At 39.8% G+C, this 20,989-nt stretch overlaps 1 protein-coding gene across 3 annotated transcripts in view; it reads right to left on the reverse strand.

Annotated features, from left to right (window-relative positions):
* The window catches only part of LOC125724542 (DNA-binding protein SATB2-like), a 41,068-nt gene extending 20,422 nt beyond the window's left edge, over positions 1-20,646 (reverse strand). Inside the window, exons 1-3 of one of the 3 annotated variants that reach the window (XM_049001281.1) lie at positions 20,604-20,646; positions 19,844-19,893; positions 8,162-8,374 (exon numbers count right to left, since the gene is read on the reverse strand). In XM_049001281.1, the coding sequence (XP_048857238.1) occupies positions 8,162-8,374; positions 19,844-19,893; positions 20,604-20,644 (304 nt within the window). In that variant the 5' untranslated portion in view covers positions 20,645-20,646. Of the gene's footprint in view, positions 1-8,161; positions 8,375-16,212; positions 16,766-19,843; positions 19,894-20,603 lie in introns of those variants that run through there. The other 2 variants (XM_049001283.1, XM_049001282.1) reach the window with 2 other exon arrangements.
* Positions 20,647-20,989: the final 343 nt, after the last annotated feature.

A 20,989-nucleotide genomic window follows, 5' to 3' on the forward strand; every position in this document is an offset into this window, starting at 1 on the left:
TATCTCCTTTTCAGGGGTGTCCCCCTGCCTCGTTATGTACACCTGTATCTCCTTTTCAGTGGTGTCCCCCTGCCTCGTTATATACACCTGTATCTCCTTTTCAGGGGTGTCCCCCTGCCTCGTTATGTACACCTGTATCTCCTTTTCAGGGGTGTCCCCCTGACTCGTTATGTACACCTGTATCTCCTTTCTAAGGGTGTCCCCCTGCCTCGTTATATACACCTGTATCTCCTTTCTAGGGGTGTCCCCCTGCCTCGTTATATACACCTGTATCTCCTTTCTAGGGGTGTCCCCCTGCCTCGTTATATACACCTGTATCTCCTTTCTAGGGGTGTCCCCCTGCCTCGTTATGTACACCTGTATCTCCTTTCTAGGGGTGTCCCCCTGCCTCGTTATGTACACCTGTATCTCCTTTCTAGTGGTGTCCCCCTGCCTCGTTATATACACCTGTATCTCCTTTCTAGTGGTGTCCCCCTGCCTTGTTATATATACCTGTATCTCCTTTTCAGGGGTGTCCCCCTGCCTCTCTATATACACCTGTATACCCCGTCCCATGCCTTGAGCTCCAGACTCTCTCTTACTCCATACTGAGTAAGTGGTAGGGATATGAATGGATGGATACTATATATTTGGTCATAGGAGTTATGTATAGTTATACACAGATAGAAAATATTCCTCATGAAGATTGATAATACACGTGTGAGAAAGATGGACATCTCATGCAGTTCCTCCCCTTATATGTGTCTGATATCAGCTGTGTTTCTGAGCTTTCCACAGCCATTAAGGTATATCACTCATGTACCCCAATAACATTCATGATCTGAACAAATATGCAACTGTTCCATGCTGCAAATCATCTGAGTAACTGACTATATGATCATATCTTGTATGTTCGAATTCAGAAATTCTTTGACTAAAGAACATAAGAACATAAGAACTATACAAACGAGAGGAGGCCATTCGGCCCATCAAGCTCGCTTGGGGAGAACTTAACATTTCCCATAACAACAAAATAGCTCAGAGTTGTTAAAATCTTATCTAGCTCTGATTTAAAGGAACCCAAGGATTCAGCTTGCACTACGTTATCAGGAAGACTATTCCATACTCTGACTACGCGCTGTGTAAAGAAGTGCTTCCTTAAATCCAGTTTGAAATGTTCTCCCGCTAATTTCCACCTATGGCCACGAGTTCGTGTATTTGAACTAATGCTGAAGTAACTATTTGGTTGAACAGCATCCAAACCTGTTAGAATCTTATATACCTGGATCATGTCCCCCCTCAGTCTCCTTTGCTTGAGACTGAACAGATTTAGCTCAAGTAACCTTTCCTCGTATGACATTCCTCTAAGACCAGGAATCATTTTTGTGGCCCTACGCTGCACCTTTTCTAAGGCCACAATGTCCTTTTTAAGATATGGTGACCAAACCTGCACACAATATTCTAGGTGAGGTCTCACCAAGGAATTGTATAATCTTAGCATTACCTCCCTTGACTTATACTCCACACACCTGGAGATATACCCCAACATCCTATTGGCCTTTTTTATTGCTTCCCCACACGGCCCAGTCACTAATTAAATCAAGATCCCGCTGTAGCTGCTGAGCCGCTAATTCAGTATCTGCTACACCACCCACCTTGGTGTCATCTGCAAATTTCACCAGTTTACTGTATATATTGGTATCTATATCATTTATGTAAATTAGAAACAATAGTGATCCTAAAATCGAACCCTGCGATACCCCACTATGAACGCAAGCCCACTTTGACATTGTGCCTCTTATAACTACTCACTGTTTCCTATCTGTTAACCAGTTATCAATCCAGGTCGCTATGGTACCTAAAATACCAGTCGCTTTGAGTTTAAGTAGGAGCCTCTTGTGGGGGACAACATCAAAAGCCTTTTGGAAATCTAAGTAGATGGCATCATAGGCCTTCTTATCATCAACTTCCTGAGTAGCTTCCTCAAAAAACTCCAACAGATTCGTTAAACAGGATCTACCTCTCCTAAATCCATGCTGGCTATCCCGCAAAATGTTATTGGAGTCCAGGTAATCTACCATTTTCTCTTTGATTATAGCCTCCATAACTTTACCAATTATACAAGTTAGACTGATTGGCCTATAGTTAGACAAATTACTTCTATCCCCTTTTTTGAAAATGGGCATTATGAAGGCGTGCTTCCAATCAGAAGGTACCACACCTTCAGATAAGGATTTTTGAAACAGTAAAGTTAACGGTCGGCATATAATATCCCTCATCTCTTTTAACACTATAGGTAAGATGCCATCAGGGCCCTGTGATTTATTTATTTTGAGCTTAAAGAAGAAATAAGATTAAAACCTTTCAATCTGTCATGGTTTTGCTTTTATGATAATGATAATGATAATGATAATGATAATGACGCATTATTTTCCATTTATACAAGCATAAGTTTGGGTACATTGGAGTTGTTTTCAATTATCGCATCTTATTTTCCTGAGACATACATTTAGCAGAGAGAGTGAATTTTGAGGTCACAGTTAATTTATATGATGCAAGTCACTCTAGAGAAAGAAGCCACTTTCGAAACAGAAAGCCATGCAGCAGTAAATCACTTTCGAAACAGAAAGCCATGCAGCAGAAAGTCACTTTACATGCAGAAAACCATGCAGCAGTAAGTCACTTTAGATGCAGAAAGCCATGCAGCAGTAAGTCACTTTCGAAACAGAAAGCCATGCAGCAGTAAGTCACTTTAGATGCAGAAAGCCATGCAGCAGTAAGTCACTTTAGATGCAGAAAGCCATGCAGCAGTAAGTCACTTTAGATGCAGAAAGCCATGCAGCAGTAAGTCACTTTACATGCAGAAAGCCATGCAGCAGTAAGTCACTTTCGAAACAGAAAGCCATGCAGCAGTAAGTCACTTTAGATGCAGAAAGCCATACAGCAGTAAGTCACTTTCGAAACAGAAAGCCATGCAGCAGTAAGTCACTTTACATGCAGAAAGCCATACAGCAGTAAGTCACTTTCGAAACAGAAAGCCATGCAGCAGTAAGTCACTTTAGATGCAGAAAGCCATGCAGCAGTAAGTCACTTTAGATGCAGAAAGTCATGCAGTAATAAGTCACTTTAAGTCTGTATCTCCTGCGAAATGATAGATTCAGGCTTGCTACTATTTCAGAGCTCCAATTCCCTTCCACCCAGCTGCCAGGAATACCTTTCCCTCAAAGCCTCATTGTGAAAAGGGACGCCCAGCATCTGACAGTTAACAGGAATCCCCTGAAGAAGAAGCAATGACATCAGAGGAGCTGCAGCAATTGGCTCCCTTTCCGCATCCTGCCCATTAATCAGGCCCAGCTCCCAGAGCGGCCTGCTGCTGCGGAGTGAATTATGGGACACGAGCTTGCGCCAAGCACGCTTCCCCCGATGGGAGGTGTAGCTGTCAGCGGGAGGAACCGCACACCACTCTCCTTCCACCCGCACACTTTCTACACTCCTCTGCTCCCCCTTCTCTGTCTAGCCATCTAGTCCTTTCTTGAGCCACGTCTGGCTTTATCTGGGCTGGGAATCGATTTTCCTGCAAAGCTCCCCCCTTTCACCTCTACCAGCATTTTCTTAGAATGCTCGATATCCTTCATCCTCTTAAATTATTCATAATTCTCTTAAATTTAACAAATGGGAAGGAAAACTTCAAAACCCACAATGAGTGGGCTTACTGTGTCCATTCATCCACTGTTTGCTTTCATCAAGTGGAAAGGTATCCAGTGGGAAGGTATTAAACCTGTTGCTGATTGACAGTATTCAGTAATTGTATGGTGGCTTTTGGATTTAGAATTTCTCCTGTTGCATACAATTCATGTCTTTATATGTAGCCCCAGATCATCACAATTAATAGCCCAGTTCCATCCATTCATCCATCCATCCATCCATTTTCCAAACCGCTTATCCTACTGGGTCGCGGGGGGTCTGGAGCCTATCCCGGAAGCAATGGGCACGAGGCAGGGAACAACCCAGGATGGGGGGCCAGCCCATCGCAGGGCACACTCACACACCATTCACTCATGCATGCACTCCTATGGGCAACTTAGCAACTCAAATTAGCCTCAGCATGTTTTTGGACTGTGGGGGGAAACCCCATGATGACATGGGGAGAACATGCATGGGGAGAACTCCACACACATGTGACCCAGACGGAGACTCGAACCCGGGTCCCAGAGGTGTGAGGCAAAAGCGCTAACCACTGCACCACCATGCCACCCCTGTAGCCCAGTTCCTGTGTCAGAAAATCTTTCCTGTTCTTAAATGCAGCTGGGAACTTGCTCGGTTTCTACATGGTTTTATCTTTTGGCTAGTGTTAAGCAAAGAAAGGGACTCTGCAAACGAAGACATGTAGGTCCATACATAACAACACACACAGTGGAACTGTTTTACTGTCACAGAAAGGGGTTTATGACCAAATTCCAGAGGAACTGTTGTTGTGCCCATAAAAATTCAATGCAATTGTTATTAATTTCAGATTTTGCAATTTCATTTTATTGAAATTGGCCATCCGTGATCTTCTTATTTTCTGCCAGGCTTGAATGGATCACATCAGCAGTTTAGCAAGATTTCCAAATCCCAACTGAATCAGAATGTCAAGAAGTTATAAGTGCCTGAAATGCTCAGGTTCCAAGACAGAAACCATACTCCGAACTCCACTTATATTTTCCACAAGGAGCACTAACTCTTGACAGCTTTAGTGACAGACTAAATCCAAGAGCTTAACTCATATGCGGCCATAAAACACAGCTCACATTATCGGCTTGCTGGCTTTATATGTTTCGAATGTGCAGCCGCATGCTGGGGTTTGCGCGCCCGCGTGCATGTGAGTTTGCAGACCTGCGTGAAATAGGCAGCACACCCGGTACCATGTGTGAGACCCATGACAAGGGGGTCGGTACGCACTGCTGTGTGTGTGGCCTACTTCTCACTGCCGATCTGCGGCTTTCAGCAGACACACCGAGTTTCCTTTCTTCAAAGTAGGGCCCTCATTAACACATACCAGCCACTCTGCTGCCACTGCCATTAAAAGGACGGGAGAGACCCACCCTCCGCGCTCCCTGGCTGGGGGGGGGGGGAGCTTTACCCTCCCACATTTATGTTCTACATTCATCCATTTACAGAATATACTCTTATCTACGGCAGCAAACAGAGCCGGTACCAAAAAATTCTGCTACCAATAAATGCAAACAACATCATGGCAGGAAACACCAATCGAAAAAACAGACAAAAATTACAAACAAAAAACAGGGACATGAACATCTGCAGTCCTGATAAAAATCAGTGGATGTTTTATTTTATGCTGTTATTAGATTAACAGAATCTTCCACTGGCAAAAACCACAGTCTTATAGGTGCAATATAAAAATATAACGTTCTTTTCTGTTCGTCATCAAAATATATATTTAAAAACTAAATAGCTGTGGGCTTCATTTAGAGTCCTCATAGAATCACTGGATGTTTTAGTTGATGTTATTACGTTAAATAAATCTGTATCTAGCAAAACTGGAAAGACGTAATAACCACATTCGACTGAACAAAAACTGTATACATTTTTTAAATGCTGCTCCAAGTTTCCTTTATATGTGTCATGTGGAGTGAACACAAAATGTAACACACTCCTTTGGTCCAATGCAAGGAACAAAACTCTGGGCTACAACGAAGCCTTTGGTGTGCAAATAAAAACCTTACGAAGGCAGCAAGGCTCCTCTAGAGGCATTTATGCAGAAAACAATCAGAAGGCCAAGTAGCACAGCCCAGGGGGGAAGAAACACTGAGCCAACCAGAGGTGGCAGGACCAAAGGGTCTAAACTTTTTAATTTTTTACATTTCCACCCCTTCAGACATTCTGTATTTCGGCTTTCTCATTTAGCCATCATGCGGCACCTCGTGCCAATTATAATTACTCAGGTTTAAAGAAATTTATATATCACAGAGGCAAATATGTATAAAAGCAGGATCCCCCTGGGATTTGCACTAGCTTTTGGTCCACACCCATGACCACTACAAACTTTCTTATCCCACATATTACCCTAAGCATCTTAACTTGTATTCTCTCACTTGTATATTCAATATATTTTGAAGATTTTGGTGACTTCTGGAAACCACAAGAGTAAAATGTTGTCAGTATTGAATGCATTGCAGATTCTAATGAGAGAATTCTAATGAGAGCACCCCCCCCCCCCCCCCAATACTATCCAGAATATAAGGTACGCGTTGTCATGTGGTTTCTTTTCATCAAAACACCAAGACTTTCCCATAATTACCTTCTTGCATATAAATGACATTCTTTCTATATACACCTTGATCATTGCATTTATAATTTGGTAGGTATTTTATTGAAGGTACCCTTATGACAGGCACATGGATTGTTGCTTCCTGCAATATCTGCTTCCTGTTCAAGCTACAGTAAAATAATTAATTTACAAAGGTAAGATAATTGGCTTACATATGTATGAGGTAAATCCATTTATGGAGCTGGCTATATTGTGATTGATCCTGCTGAATAGCACACTACCTTATTATTGGTCCTGCTGAATATCACACTACCTTGTGATTGGATCTGCTGAACAGCACACTACCTTATGATTTGTCCTGCTGAACAGCACACTACCTTATGATTTGTCCTGCTGAATAGGACACTACCTTTTGATTGTTCCGCTGAATAGCACATACCTTTGATTGGTCCTTGCTGAATAGCACACTACCTCATGATTGGCCCTGCTGAATAGCACACCATATAATTGACCCACTGAATAGCACACTACCTCATGATTGGTCCTCCTGAATAGCACACTACCTCATGATTGGTCCTCCTGAATAGCACACTGCCTCATGATTGGTCCTCTTGAATAGCACACTACCTCATGATTGATCCTGCTGAACAGCACACTACCTCATGATTGATCCTGCTGAACAGCACACTACTTCATGACTGTCCCACTGAATAGCACACTTCCTCTTGATTGATCCCACTGAATAGCACACTACCTTATGATTGGTCCTGTTGAATGGCACACTACGTCATGACTGTCCCACTGAAAAGCACATACCTTTGATTGTCTCGCTGAATAGCACACTACCTCATGATAGGCCCTGCTGAATAGCACACTACCTCATGATTGGTCCCGCTGAACAACACACTACCTCATGACTGTCCCGCTGAGTAGCACACTACATCATGACTGTCCCACTGAATAGCATACTACCTTATGGTTGGTCCTGCGGAATAGCATACTACCCTATTATTGGTCCTGCTGAATAGCACACTACCTCATGATTGGTCCTCCTGAATAGCACGCTACCTCATGATTGATCCCACTGAATAGCACACTACCTCATGATTGGTCCTACTGAATAGCACACTACCTTATGATTGGTCCTATTGAATAGCATACTACCCTATGATTGGTCCTCCTGAATAGCACACTACCTCATGACTGTCCTGATAAATAGCTCACTACCTTATGACTGATCCTCCTTAATAGCACACTTCCTCGTGATTGGTCCTGTTGAATAGTACACTACCTTATGATTGGTCCTCCTGAATAGCACGCTACCTCATGATTGATCCCACTGAATAGCACACTACCTCATGATTGGTCCTACTGAATAGCACACTACCTTATGATTGGTCCTATTGAATAGCATACTACCCTATGATTGGTCCTCCTGAATAGCACACTACCTCATGACTGTCCTGATAAATAGCTCACTACCTTATGACTGATCCTCCTTAATAGCACACTTCCTCGTGATTGGTCCTGTTGAATAGTACACTACCTTATGATTGGTCCTCCTGAATAGCACACTACCTTATGACTGATCCTCTTTAATAGCATACTACCTCATGATTGGTCCTGTTGAATAGCACACTACCTTATGATTAGCCCTGATGAATAGTACACTGAATTGTGCTTCATACCTTATTGTGAGTCTGCACTGCTGCTGACATGCATTTCTGTTTTCAGTTATTCATTTAGTGACAGATCCCAATAGAAATGTGGTAAAAATGAAAAGGATGTCAGTAATTCCAATACCAACAACACACAGTAATCCCACCTTCATGGGTTTCCAAACCTAAATTCCCCATTCTGTTTTATTTGCTGTTTTGCTGAGAGAATAAGTGAGAATTCCAGGCATTGTACCTCCTAGGGGCCTTGGGGGGGCACCGTTGTGACTGCTTCGTGGTCCAGTGGGGCTCCCATTGAGTTCCAGCCGGCTGATCTTCCCTGGTGGGGGCCCACTGAGCTCCGGGCTTCCACCACGCTGCTCAGGGCTGTCCCATCGCCGAGGGCTCTCACTGCCACGCTCCATCCCTTGCCAGCCACCAAGCGGAGCTCCCACCAAAGAGTGTGGGCCTGCAAACAAGCAGGGGAGTGGGGGAGATTGATTGCGTTCATTTCTGTCCTTGTCAGCTGATTTATGAGCTTGCCGCTGCTGAACTAGCTCTTCAGAAAACTCATACACCTCTTAAATTTGGCGATGATGACAAGTTCAGTATCCCGGAACAAGGGCGTGCATCCAAATCAATACACTGAGCCACAGACAAAAACCAAAGACAAATACACACAGTTTATAGAATGGAGATCGCCAAGCGCATGCACAGAAAATCTAGAGGGAACAGAAATATGAAATTGCAAAAAATTAAAAGTCATATCGTGGAATATGCAATTATAACTCCAATGCAAAGCAAAAGCTTGATCTATCTGAAAAAGAAGCAGTGGAATGAGCTGCTGTGGAAATATACTCTGTCATCTTTTTACCCTGTTTTTCCTTTAAAAAGCTTCTTCCAGGTATAACTCATTTAGCTGGAATAGATTTCACTGGTTTTTCACAGCATATTAATTCACAGTTGCTTTGTATGATTATAATAAACAAGTGGACACAAAAAATTGCTAGATTCAAACATGCCTTCTCTCTGTAAACAGAAAAATATATACATAGAACAACTAATGCCACCTCACATACTCAACTGTTAAAAGATCTATAAGATTGAAAGAAGCTTAATGAAAAGAGGAGAAAGTTTAATTATGTCATAGGCAGCAAGTATAGATGGTAATCTCAATAAATTATTTCCTTCTCTTCAGTGGACAACACTAGTGACATTCATCCATTCAAATCGCCTATTCATTATGCATAATCACTATATATAATTATTTCTATTTTCTCTTACCCCCAAAAAGCAAGCCTAGACATTTATGCTGGACCTGGTACCTGGTAACCCGGAAGCCATTTTTTCTGCTATTATATTCTTCACAGTACGGATGGCAATATGGATTGTTTGTTTTCACTGCTCCTCACTGCTCTTGTAAAACTCGTCTCCATTCCTTTCCCATAATTCTCTCTTCTCTTCCCTGCATCACATTGGTCTGTCCATAGTTACACAAGATTATACATCCAAGACATCAGTGGATGGATGAGAGAGAGTCTTCCCCAATATGCATGCCATGCCATGAACCAAATCCCTCGGCAGTATCCGCCATGCTAGTGAGCTCCTCTCAGATATTTGTGAATTTTGTTGTAAATAAATGCACAATGGTTGCTTCCGGTAAAGCAACACACATATTTCTCCTCACATATACGCAGGTCCACCATGTCCTCTGAGTGAAGCCCGAAGCTCGAATTAACTTATGAGATAAAACATTATGGTGTATTTACAGTATATGTGAAAATTTCTGAGGCTAACAGACTAAAACACACTCCACACTCCAGCATTATAGAAAGACAGATTGCGGTTTATCTCCTATGAACGTGTTGTGTGATTTGGGAGTGGTTTGAGGTGAATTCCGGTGAGGGGGCTCAATGACCTTGCTCCCCAGGGAAAAGGGGGACTCTTTCTTTACAGCACATCTGGCCAACAGGTGGTGCAGTGGTTAAGCAAGGAAACATGTGGCTTAGAAGTTGCTGGTTTCAAGCCCACGCTGGAAAGCAAAACCTGCTATACCCTTAAATCGATTGCTTAACTGGTATTGTTCCAGTAAATGTCAGGTCACTGTGAAGACAGACCGTGCAAATTAGGCAAAAAAAATGAAAAAAGGCTTGTAGTCTTTATTAGTTCGCAACCTTCAGCCTACACACTCAGAAGCCAGGGGAGCTGAACCCTGCCACAGAGATTAGGAGAGAAGATGTGCTTCACTGAGATCAACATTCTTTTTTCATTTTTATTACCACTGTTTGAATAAAAAAAATAGCTTTCAGTTCTGCACAGTATTGCTTATACTCACTCAGATGGTAAATGAATAGAGGAAGACAGGCAATATTAATATGATCATTATATGAGCATTATAAAATATAGAGGTTTCTAAGTTTCCTTCCAGGGGTTCCATTTAGGTCATCCAGAAGAACTGGCCAATTAGCCCACAAGCAGTTTCTAAAGTCAAATACTACCATAAACCATGCTGGCTTTTTAATATAAAAGACTGTTATAAATCTCAGGGGGGTTTCTTTTCTCTGCAAACCTGGCAGTTCACATGTATTATCCCCCCACCATCTCCTAGCCTGCAGTGTTCTTTTGAAAAGCATTAAAAAAAACCTACTTTATCCCACTTGCAATGATTATTATATCTTCCTTATAATAAAAATTAATGACCTTAAATTGTATGTAAGTTGTGCAGAAACTTTGTCTTGATATTATATTGATAAATGATATATGGGTGTGAAAAAACTACTGGCAGAAGTAACTACCAAGGAGTAAAAGAGGTTACATATGGTGAGTATTGGTATATATTCACACGTAAATACGTAACTGCTAAGTTGTATAACGTTTCAGGAGAGACATGTTGGTGTGAAAGGAGACCTTCGGACAGGGTTTTTCTCAGATGCACACACAAACGTATTGAAAATCCTGTCTCTGTCTCTCCTTTTTACCGTCATACTTTTCTCATCTTTAGTAATACTACTATCACTCTCCTTCGTTTCTCTCACCCACACACTCCACAAGATACCCACACATTCATACTCATACATACTTTTTTGATGATGCAGTAAATTAACATCGTGTTTTCCACGCAAATTCAAAGTCCTACGGGGAGTTAAATGCACAAAATATTGGAGTGCAAGCCACGCCCACCTGCCTTCGGTGAGTGACGGCAAAGCCAGAGCTTTCGTAAGGAATTCCGGTTTGCCCTGTAGCGCCTGTAGCGGTCACATCAGCACATGACCTCAGGTCCCTCTATGAGGTGGGCAAATTGTAAACTTTGGTCTGGGGGTGGTAGTTCACTGCCTGCCGCAGAGCAGATGTGTGGAGTTTAAGCCCTTTACTGCCCTTCTAACATTCGATCAACACTGCATGTCTGTTTTCAAAATAATAAAAATGCTGGGGTTTTTTCTGACTTTCACTGACCAAGATTGGGATTATGGTCATGAGATGACTATCAAACTATCATCCTACAAACCTACTTTTACTTGGTTTAAACATTTAAACATAAGCACGCATAAAAACAGAACTAAATTCCATAAAAAGATTGTGAAGACATAGTTAAATCACCCATTGTGCTCATATTTCTTTTAGTACTATATAGTCTAACTTTATAATCATTTTTAATAGACGGTGTGCAAGGTCGGATTAGGTTTCGCCCTGGAACAATCTTTTTTTTGGGGGGACGGTAGCTTTTTTGGGGGGGGCGGGGGGGGGGGCACATACTCATCGGTTCACCGGGAAATTGCCCGGTTCGCCACATGGCCAGTCCTGCTGTTCGCTCAGTTACATTACCAGTGCCGTTTTTGCATTTATTTAAAAGCATACTTAGGCTATTTCGCCATTAGAAAATATGTATTCAATAATAACACGTTGCTTTCTTGGTGTCGTTCAATTGTTTTATTGTTTTGTGTTACTGATTAGTGTATGTGTCAATCGTAAAAGCTAAAACGCATTTGTCATTTCTCGTTCCCAAAGTTGATTATGGGGTTGCAATTATAGACGTTGTATTTGTTTAATTATAGGCATTTTATTTGTTTGTCTGTTTGTTTGTTTGTTTGTTTGATGAAAATTTGCTGTTGATTATGAACGGGTGCACAAATGTAATTTGTTCAGTTAAATTTGTTCTACATTGTCTTGGAGAATTTGACTGGTGTAAATGAGCAAAAATTCTACATTTCATATTTTTACAACTCCGCCTAATTTCTAATATGAGAAAATCTTTGGAAGCACGTTGGTGTATATTTAAGTCATACGATTTTTAATGGTAAATTGTAATTATAAAGCTATGCTATATTGTATTAAATGTAAGTCGAACATTTTCGTGTCACGTGACAGACGTTCGTAGTAATTATCCTAAAACGAAAACGTTAGTGAGTTCGCATACACTAAATCTAGCTTTAGCCTTTTCAAATTCGTTTTGTCACCTTAAAATTCATCCATCCAAAAATCTCTTGTGCTGGTCAGGGTCGCTGTAAAAGAAAAAAGATTTTCAGCTAGATAAATCCAAAATTGACATGGCTTCCATTTGTGGAGAAAAAATAAAAGTGAATAGTGAATTAAATTACCCACAATAAAACACGAAAAAAGAATAAGGCCCATCCATCTATCAATTTTATATACCCACTTATCCTATTGCAAGGTCGCGGGGTTCAGAAGCCTATTTTTCATTTATAATACTGTAGATCCCTAAAGACTCTTAAGAAATAATTATTGCAATACATGCTGCAGACTGATCCATTTGTAGCTTGGAATAGGGCAGCATTTTTATTTCTATTCATGAAAACAATGAAGACTTGACAAGAAATTTACTGAACTACATGAGTCTCATGACTTCATGCAAAGTGAGTGATGACGACAGCTATAACCATAAATGTTGCGCAAGTCACGCTGAGGCTGATGGTGGATGTTGACATCTACAAAGGTCGATCCTAGACAAATGAACTCCATCTCTTCATACCCTCTCAACTTCATAATCACCGACAACGTGCTATAATAATTAAATAGAATGTTTGCGCAAACTTTTTCGTCCGACAATTACTCACAACTATTTGAATAAAAAGACAGAACTTAAACAAGTGCACCCTTTGGAACATCCCGTTTGTCTCCTTTACGACTTCATATAGCCCACCTTTCTTGGGCACTACGTGTGCTTATGTAATGAACCAGCATTCAGGACGACAGACTTCATGCGCTCATCTGCAAAGGATCTTGTGGATTCCACTAGAAATGATCTAAGAGCGCAGCTGAAACCAAAAAAGTTATCAGTGCTTGAGCCGGAGAAATGCATGAAATCATGCAGTAGACACTTTTGAAGACTTAGTCAATCACGGTGTGGGACAAAAGCTCTTATATTATAGTGATTAATTTACTGAGGTATAGACGAAATAGAATTAATTGTAAGCGAAAACCCATATGAAAGATGTATTGCCATGCTAAACCCGTACAAGCACACATATTAGGCATAAAAACCCTTAGCACCAACCTATAATTCTTACTTGGTCATTTATATGTGCTTCCCATTCATCTTATAGACTAGTCGAGCTAACTCGGACGGCAGGGTTTATTCGTATAATTCAAGCGTGAAAACCCCAATGGTCAAATGAAAGCAAGACTCGATTGTCACTAATATAAAGTGGAATCCCATGAGCTTCGGGATATAACATGTTAAATTCTAATGCTACAGCGTAACTTTTCAATTTAGGCCTAAATTAACTTATTTTCACTACTAAGAGCTAGAACTCAGTGTTGTAACTAAGGCGCCTAAGCTCCATAACGGTATCATCCCACGACTATTACGTGTCGCGTTCGTGCTCTAGAATCTATTTCTAGAATCACAAGATCAAGATTAATAAAGTCTATCTTTTGATAAGGTCACGACCATTTCAGCAAATTTCCTTTGGCTATGCTGGTTTTTTTAAGTCTTGGTTGATAATTTAATGTATGCAACTTATGCCACATTTTATAAATTCACCATTTATGCCACATTTGGAACTTGTTATGCAAATCTGTAATCTCCTTTTCTTATTTGATCTTTGATAGTCAAAGTACTTGTACCATACATTCCAAAATCAATGCGTTTGCATCACGTGACGAATAACTGAGCCGAAGAGTCAACTACTGGCATGTTGTGCAAAGGCTTAAGGAGCAGGTGCCATTTTAGTGGTCCCGTATACGAACGAGTTACTTCATTATATATTCCTTAAAGTCTTTTATCGTGCACTCATTAGGCTTATTCCAGAACCTAAACATTGATCCTTGAATTCTAGTTTTCCAGTTCAACTCCTTCTAAAGTTTGTTTTAAAATATTATTTTGCTTTTTACTTCACTGCATTTTGTGATTCTGTTTTTAGACTGAATGCCATTGATGAATTCTATAATGAAAAATAAATAACGCAAACTAACGTTTTAATATTTTACTCAGCTGTAAAAACAGAATATTCGAGTTATAGCGAGATATATGTTTAGATTGTCACACATCTACAATATATAAGACGCTTTCATTTTTTTTTTTTAGCTTTTTACTCAGTAGTTGCTCATCTCAAGGCTATTATAACTATTAGTAAAACGTGATTAAATATTCTCATTGAAGAATAGTATAAGGTTAAGACATATAAATAATGCTGGTATAACTGGCTGGTTATTTGCGTCTTATCAGTTACCTAACTTTAAGCACAAATATTAAAATATTATAGTGCATTTAGCTGTTAGAAGATGAATAATACTAAATTAAATTTTTCAATTTGCACTATGGCCACGCTAAAAAAAGACGGTCCTAAGCGCACAATTTCCCTGAAATGCCCTGAAATTTCTTTCTGCACGATTTAAGTTTCATAGCGATACTTTAAATTAGTGGTTTGGCTAACTCGGTGTTTCCCGCGCAAGTACTGTTATGTTAGGATGAACAAAATAAAAGAAAGTAATGCTGTTGATATTTAATGATATATAAAGGCGGTGGACATATTAATTCCTTTCAGAAATGAATTCCTTTAACCCTGTTTTATAGGAAAGTTGCATCCCACCAAACAAAATGTTATAGCTTTAAGTTACTGTAGCAAATTAGTTTAATGTCGTTTACTTTACATTATTTAGGCTCAGATAATACGTTTTTATGTATAACTGCCAGTAATAAATTGATAAGCTGTTTTCAGTTCAAATTTAAATACACTTCAAACACTGCTATGAGAGATATCTATGATGTGAAGAAGCTTCTATATTTCATGAATAAACAGCTAATTTAAAATGATTTATATATTTTTAGTATGTTCTATAATGACTAAATAAAAAGTTATAATTATATTACATTATTATACTGTAAAAAGTGTATTGTATGAAAAAAATTGCTGAGAATATATAGAAAATTAGTTTATTATAATCGATCGCAGGATTTTAATAAGCGCAAGTTTTTTTTGTCCAAAATACTACTTTTTGATAAATAAAAGTAGTGGGTTTTTTCTATTCGCATGCATAATAACAAAATAATTATGCTGTTGACCGAATACAATACCTTTCCAGACTGGTTGTTTACAAAATATCTGCATTGATATCTTTCAGTATGTCCATTAAAGCAACACATTGACTTCTCCTTCTCTAAGTGTGTCATACTATTTGTTAATCTGTAAAACAGTACGAATTATTTTTAATAATTCAAATATCATTAAAATCATTATTACTGCTTACAGCTGTCATGAAATGGGTAACATATCCCATGCAGGTCAGGTTTAATTTAGCAAATGTTACGGTGCACTTACTACTACTATGGATAATAAATATTCATACATATTATAACTGCTTATGCTAGAAGGAATTGGAGAAGGACGTATAGTTCAAGACTCGAGTAAACCGCGAGTAGGACGCCAATTATTATTATTAGTAGTAGTAGTAGTAGTGATACTAGTAGTAGTTTAATCCATGCCGACTCTTTATTTTATCCTTTATTACAGCTAGATGGTCTTGCAGAACCAGGTTAACTACTTTTTATATAAGTTGGGACCTCATCAGAGAATTTGCAGAATGTGATAATCAGTGATGACATGACTGATCAATCCACAATGACCTATAGCACCCTGCGAATTATCTGCATGTTACTTTTATCTATTTTATCTATAAGATTGTTGCGTAGGTGTGTAATCAGTACAAAATGTTGACTGCAGACTGGAACTATATAAGCTACAAAAATTTTAGAATCGTAGATTAAAGTAAACGGTTAAAAGCAATTCCCAGTATATCAATAACTATCAATAACTTTTACAATAATAATAATAATAATAATTTACTTACTGTTTATGTTGTGTCTGTATCTTGCCTGGATGGCAAAGGGATCCTGTCCATTTAGTAAAAGTATTGAATCCAGGGTTGAAACTTAGGTTTGCTTCGTTGGATGGGGAATTCGGAAGGTGATTCGGTTCACAGCGTCTGATTCACGGAGGGTGAAAGAAATTTGTATGACAGGATAGAGACTGATTGTGTATGAAGCTGAGAGAGCGAAAGTAAGAGTGTGATAGAAAGAAACTCTCACACAATCGACTCGCCGTGTCGTAAAGGGGTCCCACAGGAACACAGCACCATGCGCCAGTACCGATGGACGATACCAGAAACAACGGATCGGAAAGCTCCAGTCACCGCCGTTTAGAGAGATTCGTCCAATCCACCCGTTCCCTTTCTAGCCAGTAAAATGCTTCAGGACCTCTCTGTGATAGGGAAAAACACGGAATGTTCTGAAATGAAACCTTCAGAAAACAAAAGTCTGAAAAAAGATGTATACTCGTCATGCACTTCAGATTTCACACAGAATACTAGGCATCTTGTTCACAGTTTCTCCCCTTGCCTACAGGAGCGCTGACTGACAGATATTACGAGAGAGAGAGAGAGCAGCGCCGAATAGAATGGGGAGGGACATGAAGAGAATGCCGGAGAACTGGCGCGGTGGTTCTCTCAGTCAATTAGTTGTCACATTGCGCGATTCGTCGTCACCTAAGTATGCTGGTGCATATTGGTTTTGTCTAAATATTGGATTTGAACTAAAAACCCCGTTTTTACATGAAGTTTAGTATGCCAGGATAGCGTTTAAATATTTTCAGGGAACACGGGACCATGCCTATTTCGACGTTTAGAAATATTCCTTAATTTTTTTCAAGTGATGGTCCTAATGGGCTTTAATATTTTATTTTTTGTTTTTATTATTTTGCCTGATTTTTGCTTAACTATTACTTGTTCATAACTCGGATGCCCAGCTTACTTTCATAACTCCTAACAACATGACGTGTTGTTGAGTAGCCTATAGTAAAAAGAGGAGTGAAATGCGCGCTCATCTGACTGTTTTATGAGATACCTTTGGTAAATAAATTGCATGCGCTGTCAGGTGAAATTAGTTAATGCTCAACCACACACTTGATGGACAGATGTCACTGGCCTTTAATAATTTATATAAGCAGGTACAATGGAAATAACGTCCTATGTGTGAAATATAAACACTAAGAGATAATGTAAATTATTTATCAAACGCCTTGTATTCTTCGTTTTGACGACAGATTTGTTCAAGTGGGATAAAGCAACTGTCAGAAGTAGGCTTTGCTTTTGATATCGTAGAAGGCAACGGAACATTTAAGGTAGTTTTTAATTAACTCAAAATTACCCAGAGGTACAGCGACTGGACAGGGAGGGCAGGCAATGGCTTGGGTCTCCGAGCTGGGAGGGGGACCCCGAGGGCTACCGAATACATAGCGCATTGCAACGACAAATTTACTGTATTTTATTTGCGTATTCTATTTTTCACAAAAGTGAAAATAAATGTCTTTGTTGATATTAAAAATTTACAATTCGCAGTAATATACAGATAATAAATGTTATCATGCCCGGAGAGGCGGAGGTGGGGCGCACATGGAGTTCCTTGCCTATAGGGCCTTCAGAGTCCCTAGAATCGCCCCTGATAATACCCATGGCCACTTATTGAATAAACTCAATCGGGAGTGACCTTTTCCAAAATTTGTTTGATATAGGTTATCTAATCATGACTTGAAATGCGGAGGGTTCGTGCCTATGGGAGGGTCTATCTACCCCCCCCCCCCCCCCCACCACCACCAATTGTCATGACGGTTAATGGATGAAGGATAACTACAAGCATCTGTCCCTTTTTTTATTAAAGATTAAAAAGACTGTGTAAAAACAGCTTTGTAGAATCGACACAGAACACGGAGACAATTGGCAACTGGTTTCTTAAACCTTTAAGTGTACCCGTTTGCTTTTTTTTTTTTTTTTTACAAAGAAACGCTATTTAATTCTGCTGTTTTTGTTCATATATTGGACTTTAATACATGTTTGACAGATAATGCTATACTAACTGGTGGATAGGTTTTCCTACGCAATCTGAACTGATCTAGGGTGCGTTTCCCAAAACCAATGCTGCTAACAACTTTAGCAACTTGGGTGTTTGGGACTAAGCAAGTACGACGCAGGTGTTTCCCGAAACTTCAGTTTGAACTATACAGAAGTAACGACGCTGCGAACTTATATTGTACGATGCATCGTTAAAGGACGCAGGTGTTTCCAGATGTTGTAAGAAGCTTAGTTCCGAGTGTCTATGTCACTCATAGTGGAAAATGCAGTCGAAGAAGGGTAGTTACCATGTAAGTATGGCGAAAGCTGTACAAGCACCTAAAATGTCAAGTGCGTTGAAAATGTAGTTGTAACAGCAGGCTACTTTGTATGTACTTATCTGTTCATGAGTATGGCCCGATTGCAGAGGATGGTGTTTACCCACCTTGTCTGTACTATATGGTAGAAGAAAATACATAGATAAACAAATATATTTAGGGCTGCACCATTATGATATTGCAATATCACAGCGTGTAATATTGCGATATTTATCAAACCAAAAAGAGATAAAATTACCCGAAATTAATTATAGCCAAATAGAACTTATCTAACAATAGAGTGTGTCTAGTAAGTTGGTGGTGTCGTCACGAGTTATTTTAACAGAGAAAGCAGGACCCACAAACGCCATATGATTATTACGCTCGCAGTCGGGATGACTATATGCTGAAGCGATTTTTCAGGGCTTACGTACGCACAATATTTAATAGGGAAAAACATGGGGAAAGCAAATAAGACACGGGCAAATTAATGGCTAAAAATAATGAATCGCTTCTTAATCGCTGAGAACTTTCATAGCAATATAAGAAAACCACCCAGCATGCAGTGCTTGGATACGAACCCATGGTTGAGAAGGAGAGAAATTTAGCATATATGCATATCGTAATGAGGAGTTCACGCACCCATCATCTTCACTGCGGTTGTAGCGTGATTAAATAAAACAAAAACTCAAATAAACATGATTTCAAAGAGAGGTGATGCCACTGAATGCATTGTAATCTTATAGCGAATACTTTTTGTCCTCGTCAAGGAGTATCCTGCGAATATCATATTATTATGACGCTATTGCTGTTTTTGAGTTTTGATGCTATTATTACTGTTATATGACTGATAAAATAAATGAACAGTGAAATATCGGGACAACTGCCGTATTTGTAAATAATATTACAAGGTTTGTAGGGTTTTGAACGTGACCTACCATGAGAATCAGATCAAACACCACTGGAACCAATAGAGTTAAATCATCGTTGGGTCGAACTAACGTGGTTCAAACTACTGCGTTACTAACGACGCACGACGGTTTTGGAAAGTACCGGATGTAAATTAGTTTGAACCAACATAGTACAATGCATCATGGGTGTCGCCGCTATTATATCTGACGTGACGTGTCCCCCTCACATTTCATAATTATTCGTTTTGACGTCCCCACATTTAACATAAAACATTAGTTTTATGCCAGTGTCCCCCCAATTCAAAATGCTTCTGACGCCCCTGCAATGCATCATTAATGCTAACTTCCATCGTCGCACGGGAAACGCACCGCTGGACAGATGTGCAGACCTCTCACCGACTTGCAGTTGTTTTGCCCACCTGGATTAAAGAAAAGCGGCTGTGTATGGTCAACAAATCTCACCAATCAAAAGCAAAGTCTGAGTAGCTTGCTGAGAAATCCAATTAATATCACGATATATATATATATATATATATATATATATATATATATATATATATGCCTACATATTGTCGTTTATCTGGTTATGCAGGGCTGCTATAGATATCTCTGCATGGTTTAATGATGCCTATGGTTATGGTATTCCCTATATTAAAAACAAATTCTGCAATGGGGGGGGGGGGGGGGTTGTTCTAGAAAATCTACATCAACAAAACTATTTATACATATATGTCTTCCATGATGTCCGTTTCAACCACCCCAAATCAAAACCCGAATAACAATGCTAGAAAAGAATCCTGCTTTATTTCCGCTGTTCTTTAACTGAACTAAACTCCTAGTAATGTAGCCCACTTTTATACAGGGCTGGACTGATGGTAAATTTTGAGGAGGGGCGAGGACGGGGGGGTTGTGCCGCCCACATACGTATCGGCCCACCGTGAAAATGTCCGGTGTGCCACATGGATAGTCTAGCTCTGCTTATATATGTTGTCGACCACAGTCAATTTCATATTAACGTGAAATTAGTACCTTTCAAAACTGCAAGTTACTAGCAAGGAACGTAGCCGGTGCTTTAAAAATAACTTATAGCGACGACTTTTGTGGTTTTAGGGTAAAATTAAGTACTCACATAAACGTCGAAGATTCCTCGCATGTATACGCGACCAACATTTTATTTGTCAACGTTTGTGTAGGTCCACTTTAAGAAGGGAAGCAAAAAATATATTTCGCGATTTAACACAGCATGAGCAAATCCACAACAATAAATACATTTAATGCCGGCATATAATGGAGTACTCTTGATTTTGTTTGCAGTTTATTGTGAATTATGTGGTTACTGTTAAAAATAAGCCATTAATTCGTATGTCTATATTCGTGAGTATGTGTGCATATATACTGGTGGTGCAGCGGTGATTACTATTGCCTCACACCTCTGGAACCCGGGTTCAAGTCTCCGCCTGGGTTGCATGTGTGTGGAGTTTGTTCTCCCCGTGTCGGGCGTTCCGGTTTTCCCCC

Source organism: Brienomyrus brachyistius, unplaced genomic scaffold (genome assembly GCF_023856365.1).
Source record: "Brienomyrus brachyistius isolate T26 unplaced genomic scaffold, BBRACH_0.4 scaffold57, whole genome shotgun sequence".
Taxonomy (NCBI): domain Eukaryota; kingdom Metazoa; phylum Chordata; class Actinopteri; order Osteoglossiformes; family Mormyridae; genus Brienomyrus; species Brienomyrus brachyistius.